The 25686-nt window shown below is 44.4% G+C and overlaps 1 protein-coding gene across 1 annotated transcript in view; it reads left to right on the top strand.

The window, feature by feature from the left end:
- The window catches only part of SLC6A11 (solute carrier family 6 member 11), a 127996-nt gene that overhangs the window by 93976 nt on the left and 8334 nt on the right, over nucleotides 1–25686 (top strand). The window contains exons 7-11 of the mRNA XM_044252997.1: nucleotides 1009–1112; nucleotides 6368–6492; nucleotides 18152–18264; nucleotides 21404–21541; nucleotides 25341–25443. Of these exons, the coding sequence (XP_044108932.1) occupies nucleotides 1009–1112; nucleotides 6368–6492; nucleotides 18152–18264; nucleotides 21404–21541; nucleotides 25341–25443 (583 nt within the window). The remainder of the gene's footprint in view (nucleotides 1–1008; nucleotides 1113–6367; nucleotides 6493–18151; nucleotides 18265–21403; nucleotides 21542–25340; nucleotides 25444–25686) is intronic.

Here is a 25686-nt window from a genome sequence, read left to right as displayed (position 1 = left end):
ATGCAACTTCTCCGTTTCTGTTGCCTCAGCTGTAAAAGGGGGTGCATAATAACACTTACCACAGGGGGTTGCTGTGAATATCCAAGTGCCATAACGCACAGAGGGCTCAGCACCGGTGCCTGGCATGTAACAAGTGCACAATAAATGTTAGTGGGTATTTGTACTTAGTGCAAAGCCTTGTTCTCTAGATGGCACCTGATTCTCAAGCTTCAGTGTCATCGGCTGCATTTAGCTTTTAGCTATGGATTTTCCTTGGAGCTGAGTGCAGAGAGAGCTTGAGGAAAAGTGCTAAAGAAGCCATCATAACTCCTGGTGTGCACGTCGTGCCGTCAACAGCAGTTTTTGCCAGAGAGGAACCTGGAGACTAAGAAAGTGGTTTCCGTTATGTACCACATAGGAAGCCTAAAATGCATCTGTTTGGAAAGGTGAAAGATATAGGTGGGCCTCCCCCTTCTCCTATTCCTTCACTGCCACCTCTTAAGCTCAAAGCAACTATGCAAATATTTTCCTAGGGACAGAATCCTATGACAGTTTACTCATGGTATTCTTAATTGCAAAGATAAGCAGTCACTCATTTTGGCTTAAATATGCCTTAGCTTATGAGCTGGGTCCCACGAGCTTCCGTTCCATATCACAGGAATCCTCTTAACAATTCTGAGAGGGTAGTTCATTCCCCAGTTTGCAGATGAGGGGACTAAGCCTCAGAGAGGTTAAGTAGCTTTTCCAAGGTCACATAGTTGGAGCAAGGACCTAAACGTCCAAATTCTTGCTGTTCAGTGAACTGTTACCCATAACCTCTGGAAAATTCTGGTATTAAGGACATTTGTATTTAATGAAGCAGTCTCCAATAATAGAACTCTTAAAGCACATTCCCGAGAAGGTTAGGAAGTTTATATTTTTGCTTTGCCTAGACTTTTTGGAGGACAAGGGAGGGTGGAGGATTTCCAAGAATGGGGCCACCCCTAATCTGACTTCTCTTGATGCTGACTTCTTTGTGCCCTCCTGCAGGTCTGGGTAGATGCTGGGACGCAAATCTTTTTCTCCTATGCCATCTGCCTGGGTTGTCTGACTGCTCTGGGAAGTTACAACAATTATAACAACAACTGCTACAGGTGAGCACTTCACAGCCCTACCCGCTGTCCACCAAAGCCCTCTGTGCTGCCAGGCTAGTTCACGTTTGTCTTCCCACTGTGTGGGGCCAGGATGAGACAGATGGCTTGTTTCTTAGACTCTCCCTGCCCCAGGGTCACAAAGTGGGCCACCTGAGGAGCTAAGAAAATAATGAATGTGATCAGAGTACATTGCAGGCTAAAAGCAAGTCCACTCCAGGAATTTTGTTCAGGCCTCCATCCCACCCTGTATGGCAAACATTTATCCCAGGGCAGGTAAGTGACTTGCCCACAGTGACATAGCTAGTAAGTGGCAAAACCAGGACTTGAACCCAGATCTGGCTTTGTTCTTCTGTCTTCTGTTCAGAAACCAGCTCCCTGCCCCTTCTCACTTGAATGTAGGCTCCTCTCCTCTCCTGTCCCCATCTGGAGTGGCCAGTGCCCCATCTTCCCCCATAGCCTTCCTTCCTGGCCTCCTGCATGTGGCCACACCCAGCACTGGGAAGGGAGGTGCCCAAGTTGGGGCCTGAGCCTGACACTGTCTCACCCTGGCTGCCTGGTTTCTCATGCCCGCAGCCTGATTTCTGCTCTGAGGCTGAGACGCACTGAGGGCCAAGAACCCACCCAAGGTCCCCTAGCATAGCAGTGCATGATTCACATGCAGATGGCACCCTGAGCTCTAGCTCTAGGCCAGTGGTCTGTTTGCTGAGGTCTCTGCACCCCTGCATCCAGTGCCTGGTCATGATAGGTAGCTCTTTGGGGGTTTTGTACCTAATAACCAAATAACTTGATTGCTCAGTGGCTCAAGTGAGATCATGCATTTGAAAGAACATTTCGCAGTGATAAAGTTCCTCCCACATTATCTCCAGCTTCACATAGCAGAACCTGGACTCTGGCTGAAGTCTCCCGGTTTCCATCCCAGGACTCCCGCACATCTCTCTGAAAGCTAGCTTCATGGTCACTTTATTAATCCATTCACTAAAACCATGTGCATTGTGGCACTCCAGAATCAGGAGTGGCACAGCCTCAGTCTACAGAGTTCATAAGTTGGGGAAACTGAGGACAAGGAAGTGACAGTGGGCAGGTCCAGCATGCTGTAAGGAAAAGCCATGGTAGAATCCAGTGTGCCACTAGACAGCAAGTTCTGTTGTTCCTGGGGGAGCTTGGGCAGAGAGGTATTGGGTAGGGCTGGACAGAAGGATGCTGGAGAGGTGGTTGACCATGCCAGGTTGTTCATAAGATCCTCTCTACCTTCCACGCATTCATGGAGAGGCAGGTCTGAGGGATGAGAGGTGGAGCACTGTGAGCCACTATATGGACAGTCACCATGGGCAGGAAGAGAAAGGCACTGGGACAGGGAGAACAACACAGCAGGCCTCTGGTTTGCATTGAATGTGACCCACTTGGGATGTTAGGGAAGATTGCTGTTTGTCTACGGCTGTCACCCCGTCAGCAGCCAGCACTCAGCATGAGCCCTCCGTGCAGGGTACTGCAGAAATCATTTGGTCACTGCTCAGCTGTCAGTTCTGTGAGGACACAGTCTGGGTCTTTTTTTTTTTTTTTTCTTTTGTTTGGGTCCTCTCTCTCTTTCTCTCAGTCTGGGTCTTCTTGTTCCACACTGTCCCTAGTACAGTGCCAAATGATGTGTCAGGAAGCGAGGAAGGAGCCATCTGTTATACAGATGAGGAAACTGAGGCCCAAGAGTAGGTTGCTTGCTCATGTTCACATGACCAGTGGTGGAACATGTCTTTGAACCCAAGTTTTTCTGGTTCCTGCACCCCTGTTCCTCACTAACAGGGATGGCCAGTTTTTCCCCAACAACTGCAGCTGACAAGAATTCGGCCAAGACCGCCCTGTCTTCAGGCTGTGTTCTGGGGCCGTAGCGACTGTCTTCCCTACCGAGCATATGCGTAAAATATGCTGGCTGCCACAGTTCCCTTCTGCTCGCCCATCCAATAGGCAGGTTATTCCCCCTCCCCGCGGCAGAAGAAAGCAGATGATATTGCAGGTGATATTGCAAAATCTGAAGGCCCGTTTTATTTCTATTTCCAAATTGTTCTGCGAGAAGATCTTCCCAACTCAGAGGGAGTAAATTAGTACCCTCTCTTCTGACAGCATAATAGCTTCTGGAGGTCTTCAAAGCCCAGCTCAGCTCCTGCCAACTTTAAAGCGCTTGTTACATAAGCTTTCACCTAGAAGGTGCCCTGCAGGAAAGAAGTGGAGGGATGGGGAAAACAGCGAACCAGGCGGGGGCAAATCCTCACTTCAGAACACAGGCTGCTAAGCCCCTTCTTCTTGAAAGTGCAGGTGCTCTGAGGACTGGGGTGTGGGACGCAGTGCTGGAAGGGACCTCAGGTCTACCCAGTGCTTTACTGTGCTTCTGTGGTGGGAGGCAGTCACTCGGGAGACCTCTGGGGATAGATGGGGACTTTGCAATAAGGGATATTAGTTTTTCAGCAACCACATGGGTACCCACAGATAATTGTCCACGAGTCAAGATCTGAAAGTCTTAATTCTTGGGGGATGGGGGCTTTGTTTTTGTGCAGCTCTGGAAGATGCATGGGTTTTAGTGTCTGAGATAAATGGATGCACATTCCATCCTCACCAGTAGAAGCCCCTGAAACCTTAAGTATGTGTTTCTCCTCCCTGAGTCTTGAGATTCAGTGACACTGAATGTTCAAGAAACCCCAGCATAGGACTAGGCACATTGCAGATTCCGGTTACACAGAATTCCAGAATGTAGAAGATACAGAGAAAGTGCTTTCCTCACCAGGACCACCTTGTTTCTCACTGTTTGATGAGGCAGGGTCAGGAAATAAGCATGAGGGAACATCTTCACCCTAACCTTGGGCATAAATCTCCCTTTACCTTACCTGAGTTGCATTTCCTCTAAGGAGAGAGGAATCAGGGGCACCTGGGTGGCTCGGTGGTTTAAAGCCTCTGCCTTCAGCTCGTGTCATGATCTCAGGGTCCTGGGATTGAGCCCCACATCAGGCTCTCTGTTCAGCAAGGAGCCTGCTTCCCCCCACCTGCTTCTCTGCCTACTTGTGATCTCTGTCAAATAAATAAATAAAATCTTAAAAAAAAAAAAAAAAGAAGAGAAATCTGGCTTGCAGATAATCTTCAGATCTACCAGCCCAGCCCTCACCCATAGTGCCAGAGGAGTTCTTTAAAGAGACCTGTAATCAGTCACTCACTGCCACAGTAAAGCTGTATAACAAACAGCCCCCAAAACTCAGTAGTTTAACATGACAAGCGTTTGATTTTATTGCTCACAAGTCTCCTGGCCAGCTGGGGAAGCCCTCCAGTGGGCTGTGAATTGGTTGGGTTTGGCTCCAAGGTGTAGGCAAGCTCAAATAGGCTTCATGTGTGTACATTGTGGAGTGCAAACGGCAAGGACAGCAGCTCCCCTGGGGAAGTTCCTTTCCTTGCAAATCACAGAAGGCATAAAGGACAAGTTCAGTCACATAAGCATATTTCAGACCTCATTTGTGTCACATCTGCTAATATCCTGTGGCCAAAGAAAATCATGTGGCTAAACCCAAAGCCTGTAGGGCAGGGAAATAGACTCATCCCTAAGGAAAAAGGTAGGGGGATATGACTACTTGCTAAAAAATTAATAATCTGTCATAAGGCCCAAGAAACTCTGTTATCAAGCATTTTGTTCTATGGTGAGATTGGGTCCAGAGAAAAGAATTGCAGGGGGAAGTGGAGCCCATGTCTCTGGACCCCCAGGGTAATGCCTTCTCCAGTATGCTCAGAGTCATTGCAAGGCAACTGGGTGTCACAGTCACCAACGTTAGTGTAACCTTTGGTTACATTACAAAAAGTATGCTGTCGGGAGAAGAGGAGGTGAGAGTCCTGCCCTGTTCTTGAGTCTTGGTTCTGGACATGGCGCTTGAAGAGGGGTCAGACAAGTTGGAGTGTGATACAGATCACTAGCAGGATGAGACAAAGCCATGCTCCTCCAAATCCCTGGTAGGAGAGGGAACCAGGGAAAGCAAGAGAGGAGTGATTTCCTGGGAACTCAAAGCTAGGAGGGCAGGAGAGGCAGGATGAGTATCTGGTAAAGGAACTGGGACAGTTAACTGAAGGAGCAAAAAACTCAAAGGGGATGTAGGGCCACTCTCTTCAGATCTCCCAAACCTGAAGGAGGTGTAGGCTGGTAGGAAGGGCAGAACTAAAACTCACCCGAGAAGGCCAGTTTGGGATGAACACACGTGAGGAAGTTCTTAGTGCTGTAAGCAGCACAGGAGGGCCAGCCAGGGGAAAGTGCCATGGAACCAGGGCACAAGGCTTGCTAGGGTGTGAGCCGAGGCAACCCTGTGGTAGCATGAGCCACCACCACCATGGGGACACCCCAGAGCCCTACCTCAGACCAGAGACTGGCCAGATCCTCTAAGAGCGCCTCCTGGGAAAGTGTGGCATCACAGATGCCCTAAGCCTAACTGGCCAGTGCCTGCAGCCAGCAGCTGAGAAGACTCTGTGATTACCCTCTGTGGCTGCGTGAGGATGCCAGGCCTGAGGAAGGAGAGGCTGGGAATTGTGGGTTCTGCCTTCGTCTTGGCAAAGCCCCATCATTTGCTCTCATTTCTCCTGGGCTGCAGCTTCATGCTGGTGCTTCTGCTGCTAAGCCCCTCCCCAGGGCAAGAGCCAGGCACTGCTCTGATAACCCCTCCATGTGGTGTCCAAACTAGAAGGGTTTCTCCCTCATGGGAACTGAGCCATGAGGGCTCTGAGGCACTGCTCCAATAAACAGTGTGGTGTGACGGGGTGTCTCCTCCTGAAGCAGGTGGGAGCTTCTAGTGTCAAGTCCATGGATGCTCCCCTGACTGAGAAGCAGCTGTTTCTCAGAGGCCTCTCCTGCCCTCCTAGCTTTGAGTTCCCAGGAAATCACTCTTCTCTTGCTTTCCCTGGTTTCCTCTCCAACCAGGGATTTGGAGGAGCATGGCTTTGTCTCCAAATATCTTCTCAGTAGTGCATTTTCTCACATGCCAGCCTTTCTTCCTTCCCATCCCTCTTCCACGCTTCTGGCCCATAGTCACCTTATCTTCTAGAAATGGAAGAGAAGCTGTGTGACCATGGGCCAGCCACCTAACCTCTCTGAACCACAATGGCTTCAACAGGCATATGGGGCTATCTGTGCCCACCGTGCCCTGCCTGCTCCACAGGATGGCTATGGTGCTCAGAGAGAATGTTCGAGCAGTGTACCTGTTCCTCCCACTCTGACCTCAGCCCCTCTCACTGCTTCCCCGCAGGGACTGCATCATGCTTTGTTGCCTCAACAGTGGCACCAGCTTCGTGGCTGGCTTTGCCATCTTCTCAGTCCTGGGCTTCATGGCATACGAGCAGGGGGTGCCCATTGCCGAGGTGGCAGAGTCAGGTAAGTCTGCCAAAGGCGAGGGAGGCCTTGGGGGACTGGTGGTCAGGGTGCAAATACGATTTGCCTCCTCAGCTCATTCTTCTCCTGGATTCAGGTCTTAGAAGGTGGCCCCACCATCCATCCTCAAGCTAGGATCGTGGGAGAGAAACTGTGACACCTCCTCACTCCCATATCCAACACATCCCCAAGTGGTATAGCTTTTGCTTCCTGGGTGTTGCTCCACTTCATGTACTTTGCCCCAGCAACACTCTCCCCACTAGCCCAGACCCCCATCACTGCTCACCTATGTGAGTGAGTGCAGGAACCTTCCACTGGCCTCCCAGCTACCACTACTGCCCCTTCGGTTCCATGTGCAGACTGGCTTTCAAAATGCAAATCTGAGCATTTCTTTCTCTGATGAAAAGCTTTTCTTAGGTTCTCACAGTGCTGGATTCTTAGCAGGGCCCCAACGCCATCGTTGCCCAGCCTTTGTAGCTTCTCCACCCACATCATTCCCTCACCCTCATGCTGCCCTGCTGTGGTGGTCTGCTTTTGCAACATGGCTTGCTTCCTCCTACCCTGGGGTCTTTACACATACTGTTCCCTCTGCTTGAAGAATCTCTCTCCCTTCCCCTCATCTAAGATGCAGAATCATGATGAATGAGACATTCTTAAGTATAGATTGATGTGTGTTTATTTCAAACACACTACAGACAGAGTTATTGTTGCTAATGTGATTACGCAAAATGGTGAATTACTCTTGCCTTGATTTTCATGGTGTTTGAATTCTAGAAAAATTCAGTGTGTATTTTTTTTAAAAGTGTGAAAATAGTTTGTGTTTTTATGACAAACACATTCTAACCCCAATTAAGTCTAAAGTTTTTCACCCCCATGAATATGTAGTAGAACAATTTGTCGAGAGTAACATAGGTAGCTTAGCATTCTGGCCTCCATCTACTCCATGCTAGTCATGCCCCAACTTATTGAAACCACCCCCAGGCACCCCTGGGAGCCACACTGCCTCTCTTGAAAATGCTGGTCCACAGTGTCCTGTTTGATGTGGCATGCACAGATAGGGAAGCATCCCTCTAACCCACCAAGCTGGCAGAGTGGGGTATCTGGACATCAGAGCCGGTGCATAGCTGCAAAGCTCTTCTGTGTGACCACTCAGGGTCCCCCTTCCTCTGGATAATGTATGTCAGAGATAGAGACAGTCCCTGCTGAGCTCAAGAGTCCAAATCTAAACTAGAGAATATTAGTATGACTAAAGGTCTCACTCAACGAGTGCTGGCTCTGGGCAGGAGCAGTCTCAGCTCAGCCCTCCAACATTTGCTTCCCCTATTTGATAGATAAAGAAGCTGAGGCTCAGAGCGGTGAAATGACTTATGCAAGGTTATAGAGGCTGGAAGGGACATAGTTGGGACTTACTACAGGCCATCTGGCTCCAAAGCCCATGCTCTGACCATGCCATCCTACTGCCCACTGTGGTCACCTGACACTTGACCAAACATCCATGCTCCTTCCTGGCATGAAACTATATTGCAGCCCTGTGAAGAGAGAGCATTCTCTACAGGAGGATTGCCCTCTCCAAGAATCCATTTCCTCCTCTATAAAATGAATTTCCTAACACCTACCTTAGGTAGTAAGTGGAATAAGATATCTGCAGCACTATTTTTTCTCTTTATATCACCTTTTCAATTTTATAGATGAAATTTCAATTTTATAGATGGAAAGGAAAAGAGCCAACTAAAAATAAAGTTTGTTAATTTTTTCCTAATTTCAAACTGAAAGCATATTCATAGTAGAAAAATGTAGAAATCTTAACAAAGGAAAAACTCTGCACTCTGAATATGACAACACTTTGGGGTTCTCCTGTCAGGATTTTCCATGCATATATATCCATACTTGTGGTGATGGAAACCAGATCAAATTATCCTTGGTATTCTGTAGGCTGCATTTTCCCATTTACAATAAAGCACAAGGAGCTTTCTGCCTCCATGAACAGAGATCTCAATCATGAGTTTTAATGGTTATGTGGTCTTCCATTGGATGGATGGATGGATCGTAACTGATTTACTCTGTCTCACTTGTCAGGCTCTGGGGTGGTTGTTTTTAATACTCTACCTCACAAACCGCTCACAGCTCCTCTGCAAGGTAGGCTTTAAAAGGTCCTGCACTTGTGGCTGTGCAGAATATGCACCACAGTCCTGCAGAGGACACTCTTCACATAAACAGCAGCCCTAGGCTTTCGAACCGTGCCCACTGCAGATGAGGAGCCTGTAACGCAGAGCTTGAGTTACCCAAGTGGTTCACCCAAGTTCACACAGCTCACAGGCGGTGCAGCCTGGCTCTAGCCTTTTCTGGTTCATCTTCCTGTGTTGCTTCTTATATCCAGCAGGTAAATCTGCTCAGTGCCCCTGTTGGGCAATGTGGGTCAGGCTAAGATTCTCCTTAGGAGTCTCTGCCATTTGGAGAAATTGCAAGTTGCAAGTGCATGTGTAGCCATCTCACCTTGCTCAGAAGGACCTTGGCATGCTTTCTGATGAGTGATTTTTGGAAGATACCTAATTAAATGGCAGAATGTTCAGTGGGATGTCCCGGCATACCTGGAACCTGATCCAGGAAGGCAACATGCAGTTGTCACAGGGCTCAGATTTTGTCATGCTATGATCCCACCACTGAAATTTGTGGCCCTCACCCACATGTTCCTTGGTGTGTTTCTGTGATTCTTTTGTCAGGTACCCTCTCTTAGAGATTGAAATTTTAGACAGCTTAGAATTGGGTCTTGCTTTTTTATACTGTCTTGATTATCCATGTCTTTTAATTGGGGTATTTGTTTTCATTTTGTAAGTACTGATGTGGTTAAGTCCTAAATTCTGTTTCGAGGCAGAAAATGTCAGAATGATCATCAGAAGTGGAAAGTGTCAGATATGTGGTAGCAGGATTAAGTGATATGTTGTTAACTCTAGGTAGACTTTGATGGGTTATGGATGCATATTGTTGGCCCAGCTGCTTAGAAAATAATAATAAGAGGTAGAGCTACAAAGCTTAGAAGAAATACAATTGAATATGTAAAAATATTGATTAGCCCAAAAGAAGGCAAGAAAAACACAACAGAGTAAATAAATGAACCCCCCCCCAAATTCAGAAGGAACAAAAAGAAAACAAATATGAAATGGTAAACTTACACCTACCCGTATCTATAATTACATTAAATGTAAATGGGCTGAATACTTCAAGTAAAAGGCAGAGATTATCAGACTGAGTAAAAAAGCAAGACTCAATATAAGCTTTCTAAAAAGAGACACACTTTAAAGACACAGACAACGTGTAAAACAGAGGGAAAAGACATACTCACCAAACAACAAGCACAAGAAAAGTAGCTTTGGTATACTAATATTAGAGTAGACTTAAAGTCAAAGACTATTACTAGAGATAACAGGGGGACACTTCATAATGTTTATAAAAGCAGTTCATTTGTAAGCTATCTAATTTGTAATGTGTTGCTACATAATGACAGACATTTAAATTATATGAAACAAAAGCTGAAAGACTAAAACAGAAAATAGACAAAGCTATAACCATAGTTGAAGATTTTTAATATCCCTTGCTCACTAGTGTTAAAACAACTATACAAAATATTAATAAAGAGGTAGATATTGGAAAGCTACCAATGACTTGCCATGATTGACATTCATAAAACACTGCACCAAACAACTGCAAAGTACAATTCTTTTCAAATGAGCATGAAGCATGCATCTAGATAGGATATAAATTGAGCCATAAATAAAGTCTCAATAAATTTCAAAAGATTGAAATTTTAAGGTATATTCTCTGACTACCAATTAACTAAATTGTCCATAACAAAAATATAACTAGAAAATTCTCAAGTATGTATAAACTAAGCAACACATTTCTAAATATCCCACAGGTCAAAGAAAACTGCATGGTAATGAAAATACAACATACCAAAATTTGTGGGATGCATTTAAAGTACTTACAGACAAATTTATAATTTTGAATGCCTAATTAGAAGGATTTAAAGTTAAAAAAATTAAGTTTCTATCTGAAGAAGCTGCAAAAAAAAAGTATAAATTAAACCCAGAGTAAGTAGAAAAAAACAAATTTATAAGACACACACAATACAATTCCAAAGCCAAAATTTGGTATTGAAAAAGATAACAAAATTTATAATTCCCTAGCAAGACTAGTCAAGGGTTAAAAAAAAAAAAAAACCATGAGAAAACACAAATTACTAATATCAGGAATGAAAGAAGAGGTATGACTACAAATTTTACAGACATTAAAAATAAGAATAGGAAATATTAGCAATTATGAACAATTTCAAGTTAATGTATTTGGTAATGTAGATCAGAAAAATCCCTTTAAAAATATAATTTACTCAAAATGACTCAAGAAGAAATAGAAATACTGAATAGCTCTATACTTTTAAAAGACATTGAATTCATTATCAAAAATATTTCTAGCAGGAAAACTTGAGGCCCTCATGGTTTCATTGGTGAATTCTACCAAACATTCAAGAAAAAATAATATCAATCTTATACTTTTTAAAGTATAATCTTATACTTTTTAAATAGTCTTTTAAAAATTAGCGGAAATAAGACATCTGAATATCTGAGTATGGTGACAGCTGTATAGCCACTTTGTAATCCAGTTTTCTCTCCAAACAAGAACAAGAAGGGAAAATATATTTTATACAAAACCATGTCCCTGCATAATTTGAAGACAGGAAATGTTGAAGCTACAGATAGCTCTAACAAAAAGAAAAATTATCAATCCAGGTGCACAATTTCTCCAGCTACCACCTATGCCTTCACAGCTGATAGGGTAAACTGAGAAAAACTGTGGGCGAGACAGAAGACAGGCTGGTGAAGGGACCTAAAAATGATTTGGAACAATCACCAGAAAGATTAAATCCACTCTTAAGTCTGAAAAATGCTGGAAAAGATCCAGACAAACCCCTTAACCAGGACAACGGAAAAAGGATTCAGTGTGTGATTTAAAGGAATAGGGACCATTCATAGGAACAGACACAATTTAAAGGAGAGACTATTTGAAACACAGAACTTCTGGGGAGAAAAAGACAGAAATATGCACCCTTCAATAATTAGACAGTGAAGAGAAAACCAAAAAAAGGAGATAAAGTCCTGCAAAACAAAAGAGAACGGTTAAATTAGGGTGTGGAATGGGGAGATCACCTTCCCTCCACCATCAACACAAAATCCTGTTAACTACCTGGACTGGGTGCCTGGGTGGCTCAGTGGGTTAAGCCTCTGCCTTCGGCTCAGGTCATCTCAGCGTCCTGGGATCGAGCCCCACATTGGGCTCTCTGCCAGTGGGGAGCCTGCTTCCTTCTCTCTCTGCCTGCCTCTCTGCCTACTTGTGATCTCTCTGTCAAATAAAAAAATAAAATCTTTAAAGAAAAAAGAAAACTACCTGGAATTTTTCATACTTACAAAAGAGGGCACTATTAGTTGGGAATATTATAAAATACCCAAGAACATGAACATGAACATTAGAAAATTCAAGCCTTGCAGAACTACTGCAGAAAACAGGCATGTAAATTCCCCACATATCAATGACCATGAAATCAACCATAAAATAAAGCAAAATTATGTATCAGCACTCCAGACAGAAGTAAATAGATCTGAACAAGCATATGAGGATGTTGGGAAAAAACATCTTGAACCTGGAATTTTAAAACTAACAAATGGGCAAAGGGGATAACAGGAATAAATGAAGAGAAGGTTGATCAAACTCGGGAAAAAATGAGAAAAAAGAATGACCAAGGTATCTTAGAAATAAAGACTAAATTACAAAGTGTCCAATGGAGAATAGTCTCAAAAAGGGGGCATTTTAAAAAGGAAAGAAAACAAGGAAGTGAATGAAAATGACATAAAGAAGTAAAAATGTAGAAACGGAAGACTAGGAAAGAAGAAAATATTAACATTATAAGAGTCCTTAAAGAAGAAGAAGAAGAAAAAGAGACAATGAACAGGTAATATTTAAAACTATAATCCAAGAAGACTTTTCAGAAACAGAAAAAGAGTTAAATCTATACGCTGAAAGGACTTCTTAGGGACTAATGAAAATTCACATAGATTGATCAACTCCAAGACATTCTGGCAAAGATACCAGCTTTCAAAGAAAAAGATAAAATCTGCAAGGCTTCCAGAAGAAAAAAATTAAATAACTTACAAGGGCAAAAGAATTAGATGGGGTATCACACTTTTCAAAACCAACACACAAGGAAAGGCAACTACGAAGCAGCATTTTTTTTTTTTTAATTCACACAAAGAAGTGTGAATCAAGGCTATAGAAAATGTCAAGGCTATAGAAAAACCATTTTAAACAGAACTTTGAGGCTTCTACATTCATCCGTGTTTTGGAGTAATTTATTAGAAGGTGAGCTTCTCCCTACCAATAATGACTGGAAAACTTCAGAAAAAGGACTGATAGTAAGCATGTAAAAATGTTTAAGCATACATCTAAGACCAAAGCAAAGGTGGGGAAGAGGACAGATGACTAATACAGACATATGTTGTGTACTGTTAACAAAGTAGAAATCATTGAATTAAAAGATGGAGAGACAAGGCAAGAGGAAAATAGAAAAAGCTCATTGTTGTGTGGGCCATAAGTGGTGTCAAATGATATGGGGTGGGAATGGGGATGAGGGGAGCCAGAAAGCCGGACAGTAAAGATTTAGATAAGAAAATAAGGGTTTAAAGGCCTTTTTAAAAGATGTAAATATAAAGGTAACCACTAGAACAAAAACATAAACCTTCCTAAGTACCAAAAAGTATTTACAAATAAAAGAACAAAGAATGCACAACTCATAGAGGAGCATAATAAATATTTTAAAATACACATAACCATAAAAGGTTTTCAACTTCCCTCACAAAATATGACCTATATATATGCTGTATATATAAGAGACACACCTAAAACAAAGTAGACTCATAAAGACTAAAAATAAAGGGGTAGACAATAATAGTAATCCTTATATCAGGCAAAGTAGAATTCAAGCCCCAGAGCACTAAGCACTACAAAAGACATTTTTTTAATGGTAAAAGCTACATGTAACACATAAAAATATGTGCACAAAATAACAGAGCAATAACCTTTATGAAGTAAAATTTCAGGAAGTAAGTAAGTAAGGAGATATAGGTAGAAATAAACCAATACGAGAAAACTATACTAACCACATTTATCAATAAAAATAAAAATAAATGAATTATATCCCTTGTTCAGAAAAACAAGAACAAAATGGACCAAAAGAAAACATGAGGAAGGAAATAATAAAGAGCAAGAATGAGTGAAATAATTATAGAGAAATAGCAGATCTAATTAACAAATTAAAATTCTGGGTCTTTAAAAATAAAAATATACAAATTACCAAATTTCCAAGAAAAAAAAGAGAACATACAAATAGTGAAATAAGAAATAATAAAGGATAAATAACCATTGAAGCAGAAGACATTTTTTTAAAATTACAAGAGACTGCTTTATTGTCTTCTCTACACATAAATTTGAAAACTTAGATGAAATGAATACTTTCCTAGGAAAATAGATTGCCACAACTGACTGCATTTGATTTAGAAAGCTTAAACAAGCCAATAGACAAAGTCTCTGAGGAACTACTCCACCAACAAAACAAAACAAAGGAAAAACAAAACACTAGGTCCAGATGGTTTTTCAGATAATTCTATCAAACCTTCAAGGACCTGATAATCTCAGTCTTTATAAATTATTGCAGAGCATTGAAAGGGAAGGAAAACTTCTCAACCCCTTATATGAGGTATGTGTAACACTTATACCTACACCAAATAAGGCAAAGAAACAAAATATTACTCATGCATATTGATGGAAAATAGTAAATAAAATAATAGGAAGCCCAAATCGAAAATATTAGAATCCAAAATCACATTAAGAAGGTAATATACCATGTCTAATTTGGATTTACTCCTGGACTAATGCAAGACTGATTTAATGCTAGGAAATCTACTAATAGTGTTCAACATATTAATAGCCCAATTGAAATAAATTACAAAATTATCTTCACAGCTACAAAAAAAATTATTTGAAAAAAATTCAACATTCATCACAATATAAAAATAAGCAAATGGATATTGGAGTGTATTTTTTAAATGGTAAATGTGTGTGTAAGTTTAAAAAGCAAATATCTATAGTATCCCATTGTATAAGAAAAGAGATATAAGAAAGCATGTCTGCTCATCTCTGCAGAAGAAATATGTTAAGGATGAACTAGAAAATAAAGAATGATTACCTACAGGGGATAAGTGGACAAGGGATAGAAGGAAGGGTGGAATTAAGTAAGGATGAGAAGGAAACAATACTTCTCTTAATATATTTTCAATACCTCTGACTCTTAGAGAACCATGGTAATAGTAGTTTTTCACATAGCACCCAAAATAAACAGTTCTTTTTTGTGGGTGGAATTAAAAGGGAATACAAACAGTAATAAATGAGCCTAACTGTATTATGAATGAAAATGTAACCACACTGAAGAGAATGGGAAAGAAAACACTTAACCTAAGTAAATTTCAGGAAATAGTATTTTAACTGTACACTATAAGGCTAAAAACAAAAATTATTGTACTATTCTCTTGTTTGTACAGGGATATGGTTTTGTAATTCCATAACTATTGTATATGTATATGAGGATTGAACAAACAAATGAATATAGATCATTGGGGACAGATTTTACACTAAGAAAGAAGTTACAAATGAGGAAAGTGGAGAATCTACAATGAACTGTATTAGAATTTGAGGTATCAGGAGACTCATATGTTTAATATACAAACAGATGGATATATATGTGTATGTATGTGTAGATATACATACATAGGTCTCCTAGCTTTGTGTGCTACAAGAAGTGGTACCCCAGCTGCAATGAACACACTGGAAGCCATATCTTGGTTTCTGAACACCACTTTCCATGAAAGGAACCAGGGCTTCTTGGAGAAGCAGTTGATTCCAGTGCCAGGGCAAGACATGATGAAGCTGGAATATTTAGTGGTACCAGAAATAAGGAAGTGCTCAGAAAAATGATGAAGGTATGTCAAAAGGACATAGGAACCAACTTGAAGACGCTCCTAGTAGCAAAACCTAGAACAACTTGAATAGCAGAATAAATAGAATAAATATAGTATTGGATTGTGATCCATAGAATAAACCGAATACACAGGAGTCCATACTGAAATAAGTAAAAATTGAATAAATAAATGATTGTGAAGGGATAGTTCTTTCTTACAGAATAATTCTAACTAATAAAATGTAGAAGGAATGACAATAATAGAAACCTGTGAGGCAAACACCGCAGGAATAATTGTTGCAAGGAAGATCTACCAATGGATGCTAAAATCAGTGGGTATAAGTTTGACTTGAAACAGGATATTTTCATAATCTCAAAGTATCCTCCCAAGATATTTATCACTTAGAGAAACACAGTAATTTTACAGTGGAGAAAACTGATATTAACCAACTTAACCAAGTGATCAAGGTAAGCTTCACCAATAATACAGTTTATGGATATCATGTACCCCTCTCAATATAATGCACTGAGAAGGACACAGCATCACTTCTATGATGTCCTTGCTCCCCAAAAATGTAATAATGTTTGATAATGAGAAAACATCAGACAAATCCATACCAAGGAACATTCTGCAAAAGAATGACCAATACTCATCAAAAATATCAAGGTCATAAAAGACAAGGCTGAGGATCTGTTGCAGATTAGAGGAAAGTAAATAAATATATCTCTGAAGTGCAGTGTGGAATCCTGAATTGGATACTAAAACAGGAAAAAAAAAAACAGAAGGAGAAAAACTGGTAGATAATGAAAAAGGTCTGTAGTTTAATCAATAGTATTGCACAAATGTTAATCTGAACACTAAATATTAAATGCTTTCCCTGCAAATCAGAAACAAAACCAGGGTGTTTTTATTCCATATGGTTCTAGAGTTCTTAGTGCAATAAAGCAAGAAAAATAAATAAACATCATTAAGATTAGAAAGGAAGAATAAAAACTGTATTTATGCATGAGCATGATTGGCCACTTAGAAAATCATACAAAAATTAAGTGAACTTAGTATTGTCACAAGATAAAAGGACAAGAAACAGAAATCTATTATATTTTTTATATGCTAGCAACAAACAAGTGGAAAATTTAAAACATCTGCTCTTCACAAGGTACCATTAAGTAAATGACAAGGCAAGCCACAGAGTAGGGGAAAATATTAATAACACTTCTCTGATAATGGATTTGTATTCCAAATAATATCAAGAATTCCCACAGCTCAGTAAAAAAAAAAGGTGGGGGGGGGATAACCCAATACAAAATGGGCTGACTCAACAAGGACTTTGCAAAAGATCTATGAATGGTCAAGAAAGATATGTGAGGAGAACGCCACATCTGATAATATCAAGTGTTGTCACAGATGTGGAGCCACTGGAACCCTCAAACATTGCTGATAGAAATGTAAAATGAAAAAAAAAAAAAAAGAAATGTAAAATGACAGTGAATTTGGAAATCAATTTGGCATTTCTCAGAAAGTTAAACTTATGTTACCAAATGACCCAGCAATTCCACTCCTAAATAAGATGGGCAAAGCTAATATGAGGCAAAGAAAAATCAGATCAGTGGTTATCTGGAGCTAAGATAGGGAATGGGGAGAGAGAGAATACAGAGGAGCCCAAGGGGGCAATAGGAATGTTCCATATCTTGAATGCAGTTATCTGGATATACTTCAAAACTCATTGAAATATACACTTAAAATGAGTGCTTTTTGTAGGTAAATTAGATTTTAATAAGGTTGCTTTAAATTAAGGTAAAAAAATTAATGATCAGAGTTAATGTTTATTGAATGTTTACTTTAAGTGCTTTCCATATTCTGCATCATCTTACTGAATTCTCAAAACCACTTTATTAGGTAGGACTTTATTATCCCCATTTTTCAGCTGAGGAAACAGATAGAGATCCCAGTAAAGAACAAGGATTTGAACCCAGGCCATCTGACTGCAGAACCTGTGCTCTTGACCACTGTGCTACAGGGCTAGAACATCAGGTATCTCTCCCCTGATATTAATTAAAAAATTAATAAATCTCATCCTCAGGACATGCTAACCACGCTTTCTGTTTGGAGCAGCCAAAATAAGTGAGTGTGGATCCAGGAAATGAGGGGAGGAACCAAAGGCAGAGGCGGCCTAGGGTAGAACGGCTTTTGTCCAAGCCTGGACTCCAGTTCCTGCATTGGAATCACCTGGTGCCTGGTCCTTGCCTCACCCTAGACTGACCCAGTCTCTGGGGCGGGCCTGAGATCTGCATCGTTTATGTGCCCTAGTGAGAACAATAGAGACAGGACTGTGCAGAGGGAAGTCTGTGTGTCAGACCAGCCTGGGTTTAAATCCTGGCCCCTCCTAACCCTTTCTCACCTCTCTGTGCCTCAGCTGGCTCATACCCACCATGGGCGTCATAATAGAACCAACTGCATAGGGTGGCTGGGAGATTTACGTGATGTGAGGGAGAATTAGGCATAGCACCTGGCACAAAGGCACTGGATATATGATGGATTAAAGTAACAATTGAATGAGGGACTGAGCTCCACCCAGCACCTCTCTCTCTCTCCTTCCTCTCCAGGCCCTGGCCTGGCCTTTATCGCTTACCCCAAGGCTGTCACCATGATGCCTCTCTCCCCACTGTGGGCCACTTTGTTCTTCATGATGCTCATCTTCCTGGGCCTGGACAGCCAGGTAAGGGGGGATCCCAGGCTGGGAGGGCAGGGAGATCACATGCTACTCTCAGGAGCGGCTCAGGGACCTTACTCACACCTCAGTGCTGGTTGCTGGGCCCCGCCCACTGTTCCCACCCTGCTCTCCTCTTAGCACACCGTGATCTCTATGGTCACCCTCAGACACAACTGTATGGCTCCTTCCACAGCTTCCCAAACATACTTTTCCTTACCTGAAATTCTCAACTCCCAATCCAAGTTTTAAAAAATTGCTAAATTCTTGCATCCTGTGAAAATACGTCTGTGCAATAGCACCATCTAGCAAGCAGAAGAAATTCTCAGAGAGAAGGCAATGGTTAACGGTATCCAAGAGCTCTACCACCATGTGTCCCTGTCCCAGGCAAATCGTGGGGGACACAGGATCACAGAAAAGTACCCTCTCCTTCCTTCCTCTGTCTCTGTTATGCCCCCCGACACGCTCCAGGTGGCCACGTGGGTCCTCGGCACCACCGTCAGCTCCCCAGGGCCCCTTGTCCCACCGGCCTGCTCTCTTCCTTCTCATTGTTGCTGATCCGGCTCTCCCCACCCACCCTCCTCTTGGCAGCCTGCCTTCCTCAGCAAAGGGTGTATAGTTAGAACTAACAATTTAAATGCGTACATTTTCCTTTCTCTCTCTGTGAATTCATGCCCTTCATCTTCTCACACTGTAAAACTCACCTCTGCCTGCCCTCCCAGCCCTCCTCCAGGGCTCTTCTGGATTTTCCAGCCAGATGTCTGTGGCCTCCGGTCACTCACCACTCTCCAAAATCTACCCTATTTCCTGCTATTCCAGCATGGTGGGTTTCTCTAAGAGCCCCAGTGAATGTCTTCCACCTAAAGCTGTCCTGGCACAGAGGCACTGGATATATGATGGATTAAAGTAACAATTGAATGAGGGACCGAGCTCCACCCAGCACCTCTCTTTCTCTCCTCTACCCATGACCTTGTGCTAGTCACTTAGCACCCAAACCTCATACCAGTATGTCTGTCAACCCAGCCAAGTCCAATTTCTTCTCCTGGGTGATTTCTCAGAAACTGCTGAGCCGAGCTGCTAAAGCACCGGGTGTTTCTGCTGATAATCTTCTCTTCCATTGTTACGGGCAGAGGCCTTGGGAAGGATTGGCAGCTTGTGCGTGACAGTGACCATCCTGCATAGGAAGGTGGGGGCTGGGGCCTTGGTTCTGTGAGTCCCTGAGGGTGTTGAGCACTTGGGCCAAGATGCTGTGTTAGGAAGGGGGACTGAAGTGGCAGACTGAAGTTAGCAAGGGGCCAAGTGGGCAGGTGGCCACACGTGTGCTGCACTTGCCGAGCCTGGGCCACACCCTCCTTTCTCTGTCACAGTAGCCACATAGACTGGGGGCCCCTTTTGTCATCCCCATTTTGCAGATGAAGAAACTGAGGCTGAGTGAGTTGCTAGAAGATGGACTCAGGTTTTTGTACCTCTTAGCCTGCATGTTCTGCTGTCTCTTCAGTTTGGGTCCTGGATAAACAGCCTTCCCTGAATTCTTCTTTTCCCTGAGGACCCTGAAGAAAGAAGGACTGAAGACAGCCTTGCAGTAGAGGCAGGGTAGCCCGGAGGCTGGGAGCCTGGGCTTTGGAGTCAAACAAGGCTGGGTTTGAGTCTCAGATCTACAACTTTTACCATCTGTGCTCTTCTGGGCCAGTCACTGCACCTCTCTGTGCTTGGTCTCTTTGTTCAGTAAAGCTGGAAATATCTTTCCTGAGGAGTTAGAAATGAATCGGAAAGGATTTGGGGCTAAAAAATGGCTCCAGGGAAGGAAATGTCTCCACACTGCAATCAGCAAAGGAATCCTTTGCTTTTTTTTACTTCTCTTCGCCTTGGCAGTCCAGCACAATGGTTAAAGTCCAGTCTGTGGAAAAAGATTGCTTTGGTCCCCACCCAGGCTGTATCTCTGAACACCTCTGTGCTCTCAGGCAAGTGGCTTACCTCCTACGCTTCCACATCATCACTTACAAAACAGGGATGATAATAGTACTACAGAGATCAAATAAATGAATATCTGTTAACTGCTCAGAAAAGAGCCTAGCTCACAACAAGCACCATGTATTCACCATTATTTATTATTATTTTTATTGATTTATCAAAACTTTTCTGAGCATCTCCTCTGTGCCACTGGGAATAGATGAAAGTGGCATGCATGGTCCCTGCCCTCCAGGGTCCCAGCTTATAAGGCGATAGCTGTAAGCTCCATGGGCACCATGGGGTGAGGTGGGGGGTTGGCTGAGTATAGAGGAGAGGAAGGGTCTATTCTGCACAAGCTCAGGGCAAGGAGGAGCTGTCAGGGAAAGGCTGATGCAGGAGATCTGCATACAACAGTGCTGGGAAAACCCAGCAAGGGGTCGCTGGGATATTTGGGCTGGCTGTTGATGGGTGAGCAGGAATAGAATGGATACTGTGCGTCTTGCCCAGTCTCAGCATGGTGGGATGCAGACACTTAGTGGCACAAGTTCTGCTGTCGTAAGCCTGCACAGTCTGGCTAGGCCCAGAGAGTCCCATAGCAGAAATGTAAGAGCTGGGTGTTGGCTCACCTCTGATTGTTCTCCACCCATCAAAGGGGGAGCTTTCCCAGAAGCGAAGGACAGGAGAACTATTACAGTCCTAGGGAATGAGGAAATCCAGCCCTGCTCACAGAGACTGAGCAGAGCCTGCCACTAGCGAGCGCCCAGCTCTCAGGACAGTTATGGAGACTCCCATCTTGCCTCCCAGACAGCGTCTCATTTAAGTGGTTGACCCTGGAACAGGGCCCAACACACAGGCACATGACAGGAAGCATGGGGGAGAAGGAGTACTAGCTTTCGAGTCAAGAGTACCCAGTTGAAGTTCTGACTCTTCCACTTCCTGTCTGAGCAACCTTGGGCGGGCTACTTCCCCTCACTGAGCCTCAGTGTTCTCATCTATTACATGGGTTTGCTGGAAATCTGTAAGTGCCTGGATCATTATTATTATTCTCAGGCCCTCTTGTCTGTGTGAGTGTGGAAAGAAGGGTAAGGCCCAGTGAGAGGGAAGCCCGGGGGTTAGGTCTGTTGCACTTGTCCAGAGCTGGGACCACTAAGAACAGACTTTCTCTCAGGCATGATGCCATCCTATCTGCCTTCTGCAGTTTGTGTGCGTGGAAAGCCTCGTGACCGCTGTGGTAGACATGTACCCCAAGGTCTTCCGGAGGGGTTACCGGCGGGAGCTGCTCATCCTGGCCCTGTCCATCGTCTCCTATTTTCTGGGCCTTGTGATGCTCACAGAGGTGAGTGACATGGAAACAAGTAAATGATGTGAACACAGTAACTTAAAGGTTAAGTGCTGGGCTCTAGGTTAGGCAAGTCTGATGTCAAATCCCAGCTCTGGGATTGGTCGTGTGACCTCAGCCAGGTCTAGCATTTCTCTAGGACTCATTTTCTCCTCTTTGGAGATCCCTGGAAGTTCTCATTGAGCCCTAAGCATAACGTCTTCACGTGTGTGAAAGCTCAGCTAACAGTCACCGTAGTCACTACCAGAGGGGAGTAAAACTCACAAAGAGAAAGACTGGGGTTATATGGTCATTATCCACCCTTACAGTACTTTTGGGTGAAAGAGACAGTGTCAGCCACGGACCCCTCAACCAGGTACTGCTCTTGGGCTGAAGTTCAGAGCAGGCTCTCCTGGAATTTCCATGAAAACAGACGTGCATGAGGACATTTGGCACCTCAGGCCCCTTGTCTCTCATCTCTGCTGGGCCTGTGAGTGAGGAAGTGTTCACCATGACCCCCCACATTAAGACTCTCATGATACCATGTTTCTCCCCCCGCCCCCGCAACCATCCTGTCTAATAAATATTTTTTGAAGTACCTTGGGAAGGTGGGATGAGATATCTTTCTCCCCACGCTGACAATACTAGTTAATTAAAACACACACACACACATGCATACTCACACACATGCACACACAGAAAACTGTTGCCTAGAGACAAGAAGAGGTTTTGAAAGAAACATGGAAAGAAATGAGGGAACTCCAGTCCATTGAAGCGGCCGGGGTGACCTTGAGGTTGGTCTGTGGATCCTCTGCTTCTTAGCTCAGAGGCTGCCTCCTGGAAGGCTCCTCTGCTTTCCTTCCTCAAGCACTTAGCTCCAGGCTTGCCCCAGCCTTTCTCCCACCTTAGAATGACCACTGTGTTCACCCATCTCTCTGCGTCCAGGTCCTGAGGTCTATGAAGACAACAGCTGGCCTTCACTAGCTCTGTGCCCTTGGGGCCTGGCAGGGGGTGGACACTGAGGGCGTGGTGGCTGGTGTTATTACTGCTCCTAGTCATTGTCACATTAATGGGAGTGATAATCAGCTTTGAGCAAATGAATGGTGTGGCACTTCCCGTTTCCATCTCTCCTCTCCCCACATGAGGAAAGCAGCCCTGCAATGAGCAGGGCTTCATTAAGTGCTGATTAATTACACAAAGTAGAGTCTTTGTCACGTACAAATTGGGGGGTTCATGTGATGTGTTAACGAGGCTGATGGGAACGGGGCTACAAGAAGAGTGGGCATTGGCGTGGGTGTCACTGGCTTGGAGCAGACAGGCAGAGGACCCTCCTGGACCTCCAGCCCCAGTACCCCCGGCCTTGTAGAGCCTCCATGCCCACTCTTCAACCTGAGGCCATGGGTCTGCCCAGGGGTGCCTCACGGCCCCTGGGGCCCATCAGGGAAGGAGCGCTGTGGTGACTGTTAATCAGCATACCCTTGGGCTTCACATGCCAGCCCTCTGCCTCCACGCAGGAATATCTGTGAGTGATTGCACCAGTGAAGTTCAGATTGCCAAATGGGCCATGTGGGCCTCAACCTTCACAGTAATTGCTGGCAGGATCTTATCCCTCATTTACACACATTTAAAGTGTGGCTTTAGGAAAAAATAGGCCACAGATTTCTTACCCTCCACCATGGTGGTGTGGTGGAGAATTAAGAGCATGGACTATGCAGCTGTACCATCTAGGTTCAAGCCTCAGTCCCATGGCTGGCAAGCTGGATGACGCACCATGAGCATTCTTGCTCCTCTGTGCCTCCGTTTCTCCTATGAAGACTTGAGGACAGCAGTTATGCCCTCCTTTTAATTATACACGCTGTAGGGATCTGGCAGACTGAGACATGGGAAGCAGCTCAATCAGAGCCCAGTACTTGGAGAGGGCTGCATCTGTATACATGATATTCATGGGAGAAGATATTCTGGAGAGCAGTTAGGAGCATGGTCTGAGCTGTTAACTCAGAAAGCTGAGCACATTCCTAGACAGAGAGGAGCCTCAGACCTGCTTCTCACTCTCATCGCCCCGAATATCCACCACAGTCAGCACCAACAGGAGGCCCTAGACCAGATATGTCCCAGAGATCCCCTTTGTTTCACCCCTGCTGTGTTTTTAAGAACATAAAGAGGTTGCCAACACTTGAGAAGGACTTCTTGTGAAAATCTGATTTCTGGCTTCTTCTAGAAAAATCTGCAGATCTGACCACACCCAGGCTTGCCTCCCCCAGCAACTTTCTTTTTTTTTTTTTTTTTTTTTTTTTTTTTTATATTTAAAGATTTTTATTTATTTATTTGAGAGAGAGAGACAGTGAGAGAGAGCATGAGCGAGGAGAAGGTCAGAGAGCGAAGCAGACTCCCCATGGAGCTGGGAGCCTGATGTGGGACTCGATCCCGGGACTCCAGGATCACGCCCTGAGCCGAAGGCAGTCGTCCAACCAACTGCGCCACCCAGGCGTCCCCCCCAGCAACTTTCTTAAGGCATTGCGTGGCCACATGGGGCCTGTGCTCTCCAGTGACCCCCAGTCCCCCCACTTCCTGGGGTCACACACCGGGCCTACCTCTTTTCCTCATGTCATCTGTATGGCCCTCTGGGCATCGAGATGCTGCCCCAGATCCAGCCAAAGAGATGAGTGAGGAAACAAAGAGTCCCAGCCTGTGTGTGGTCTCAGAGAGGCCCTAGAGGCCGTGGGAGCACTGGCTGAAAGCTTAATTCCAAGGAACAGGAAGCTGTCCAGGCTTTGTCCTGGCCTCTTACCTCCCTGTCCTGGCATTCACAATGCCTCCCCCAACCTGACCCTCCTCTTTTCCACTTTTATTTCTCCTGCTGTTGATTGTGTTCTCCTAAGGGCTGTCATGTATTATAAAGATTACCTATATAGATCCAAACCCTTCTGAGAGCTGCAGCTGCTGCTCTCTTCTCCTGCCCAGATGCCATCCCTCCTTTCTAGAAATCTTCCTGGTCATCTGGCCTCTGAGACCTTTCCCTCTCACACTGGCAGTAGATACAAAGAGAACCAGTATGGGGGCCTCCCCAGCAGAAGCCCAGAGCTAACAGAGCACCTGACGGGAAAACTTTAAAAAAAAAACTGTGAATCCATAAAATGTGCTGCAGAGGCCTGAAGAGAAGATAAGTCTGTCAAAAGGGGCTTCTTGGAAGAGGTGACATTTGAGCTGAACTGTGAAGGAACTTACCAAATAAAGGAGGGACAGCATATGCAAAGGCACAGAGGCAAGACTATCCCTTAGCCTGTCAGGGGGAAGCATAGGGGGGTCTGCTGGGAGGAGGGGGAGACAAGGCCAAGTGAGAGGGTCGCTCTTACTGGCAGGCTGACAGGAGCCAAGGGGTAGTGTTAAACTGTGGAGTGACATGATTGGATTTGCATAGTAGAAAGGTCCTAATGAAGGCTGATGTACAGGGAAGGAGGTGAGGCTCCAGGCAAGGAGAGCGGTGGGGAGGCTGTCAGAGCCATCAGGGAAAGGGGCTGAGGCTGCCCAGCCTCTAGTCTCAGGTTTTCTGTGTGGTCTCTGGCCTTTAGGGAGCAAAGACGAGAGAAACCTTCGCAAGCCCAGCCACCCCAGAGGGTGCTACCTTCGGGGTGCCCAGGTGCAAAGGCTGTATTGTTTGAGGAGACTAGGAAGAAGCCGTCTGCTCTGGTGGAAGTGACCCTGAGCTGATGGTAGCCCCAGGGCCAAGCAGAGGGCCTTTCCAAGTCCAGCTGGCCAACCTGCTGTCCCATGTGTCTTTGCATCCCCATGTCCACGTACCTGTTCTCCTGCTCTGCAGGGTGGCATGTACATCTTCCAGCTCTTCGACTCCTACGCCGCCAGCGGGATGTGCCTTCTCTTTGTGGCCATCTTCGAGTGTGTCTGCATCGGCTGGGTGTATGGTAAGTAGAGGCCGGGCCCACCCACACGCCAGCAGCCTGTCATGGTGCCCAGCATATGGACGCCTGGGGCTCTCTGCACTGGTCTCCTTCTGTATCCACCCTTCCTCCTTTCCCTCAGAGGATCAACCTGTCACTTTTGTCAGGAGAGCTTCTTGATCTTATGCCCCTGCAGCACAGGTAGGAGTTCCAGACTCAGGCACTGTGACCTTGGGCCAGTGCCTCAGCCTCTGAGCCTCAGTTTTT

This window comes from Neovison vison, chromosome 6 (genome assembly GCF_020171115.1).
Source record: "Neovison vison isolate M4711 chromosome 6, ASM_NN_V1, whole genome shotgun sequence".
In the NCBI taxonomy this organism is placed as follows: Eukaryota; Metazoa; Chordata; class Mammalia; order Carnivora; family Mustelidae; genus Neogale; species Neogale vison.
The sequence above is the reverse complement of the archived record's forward strand: the minus strand, read 5'-3'. Positions and strand labels throughout refer to the sequence as shown.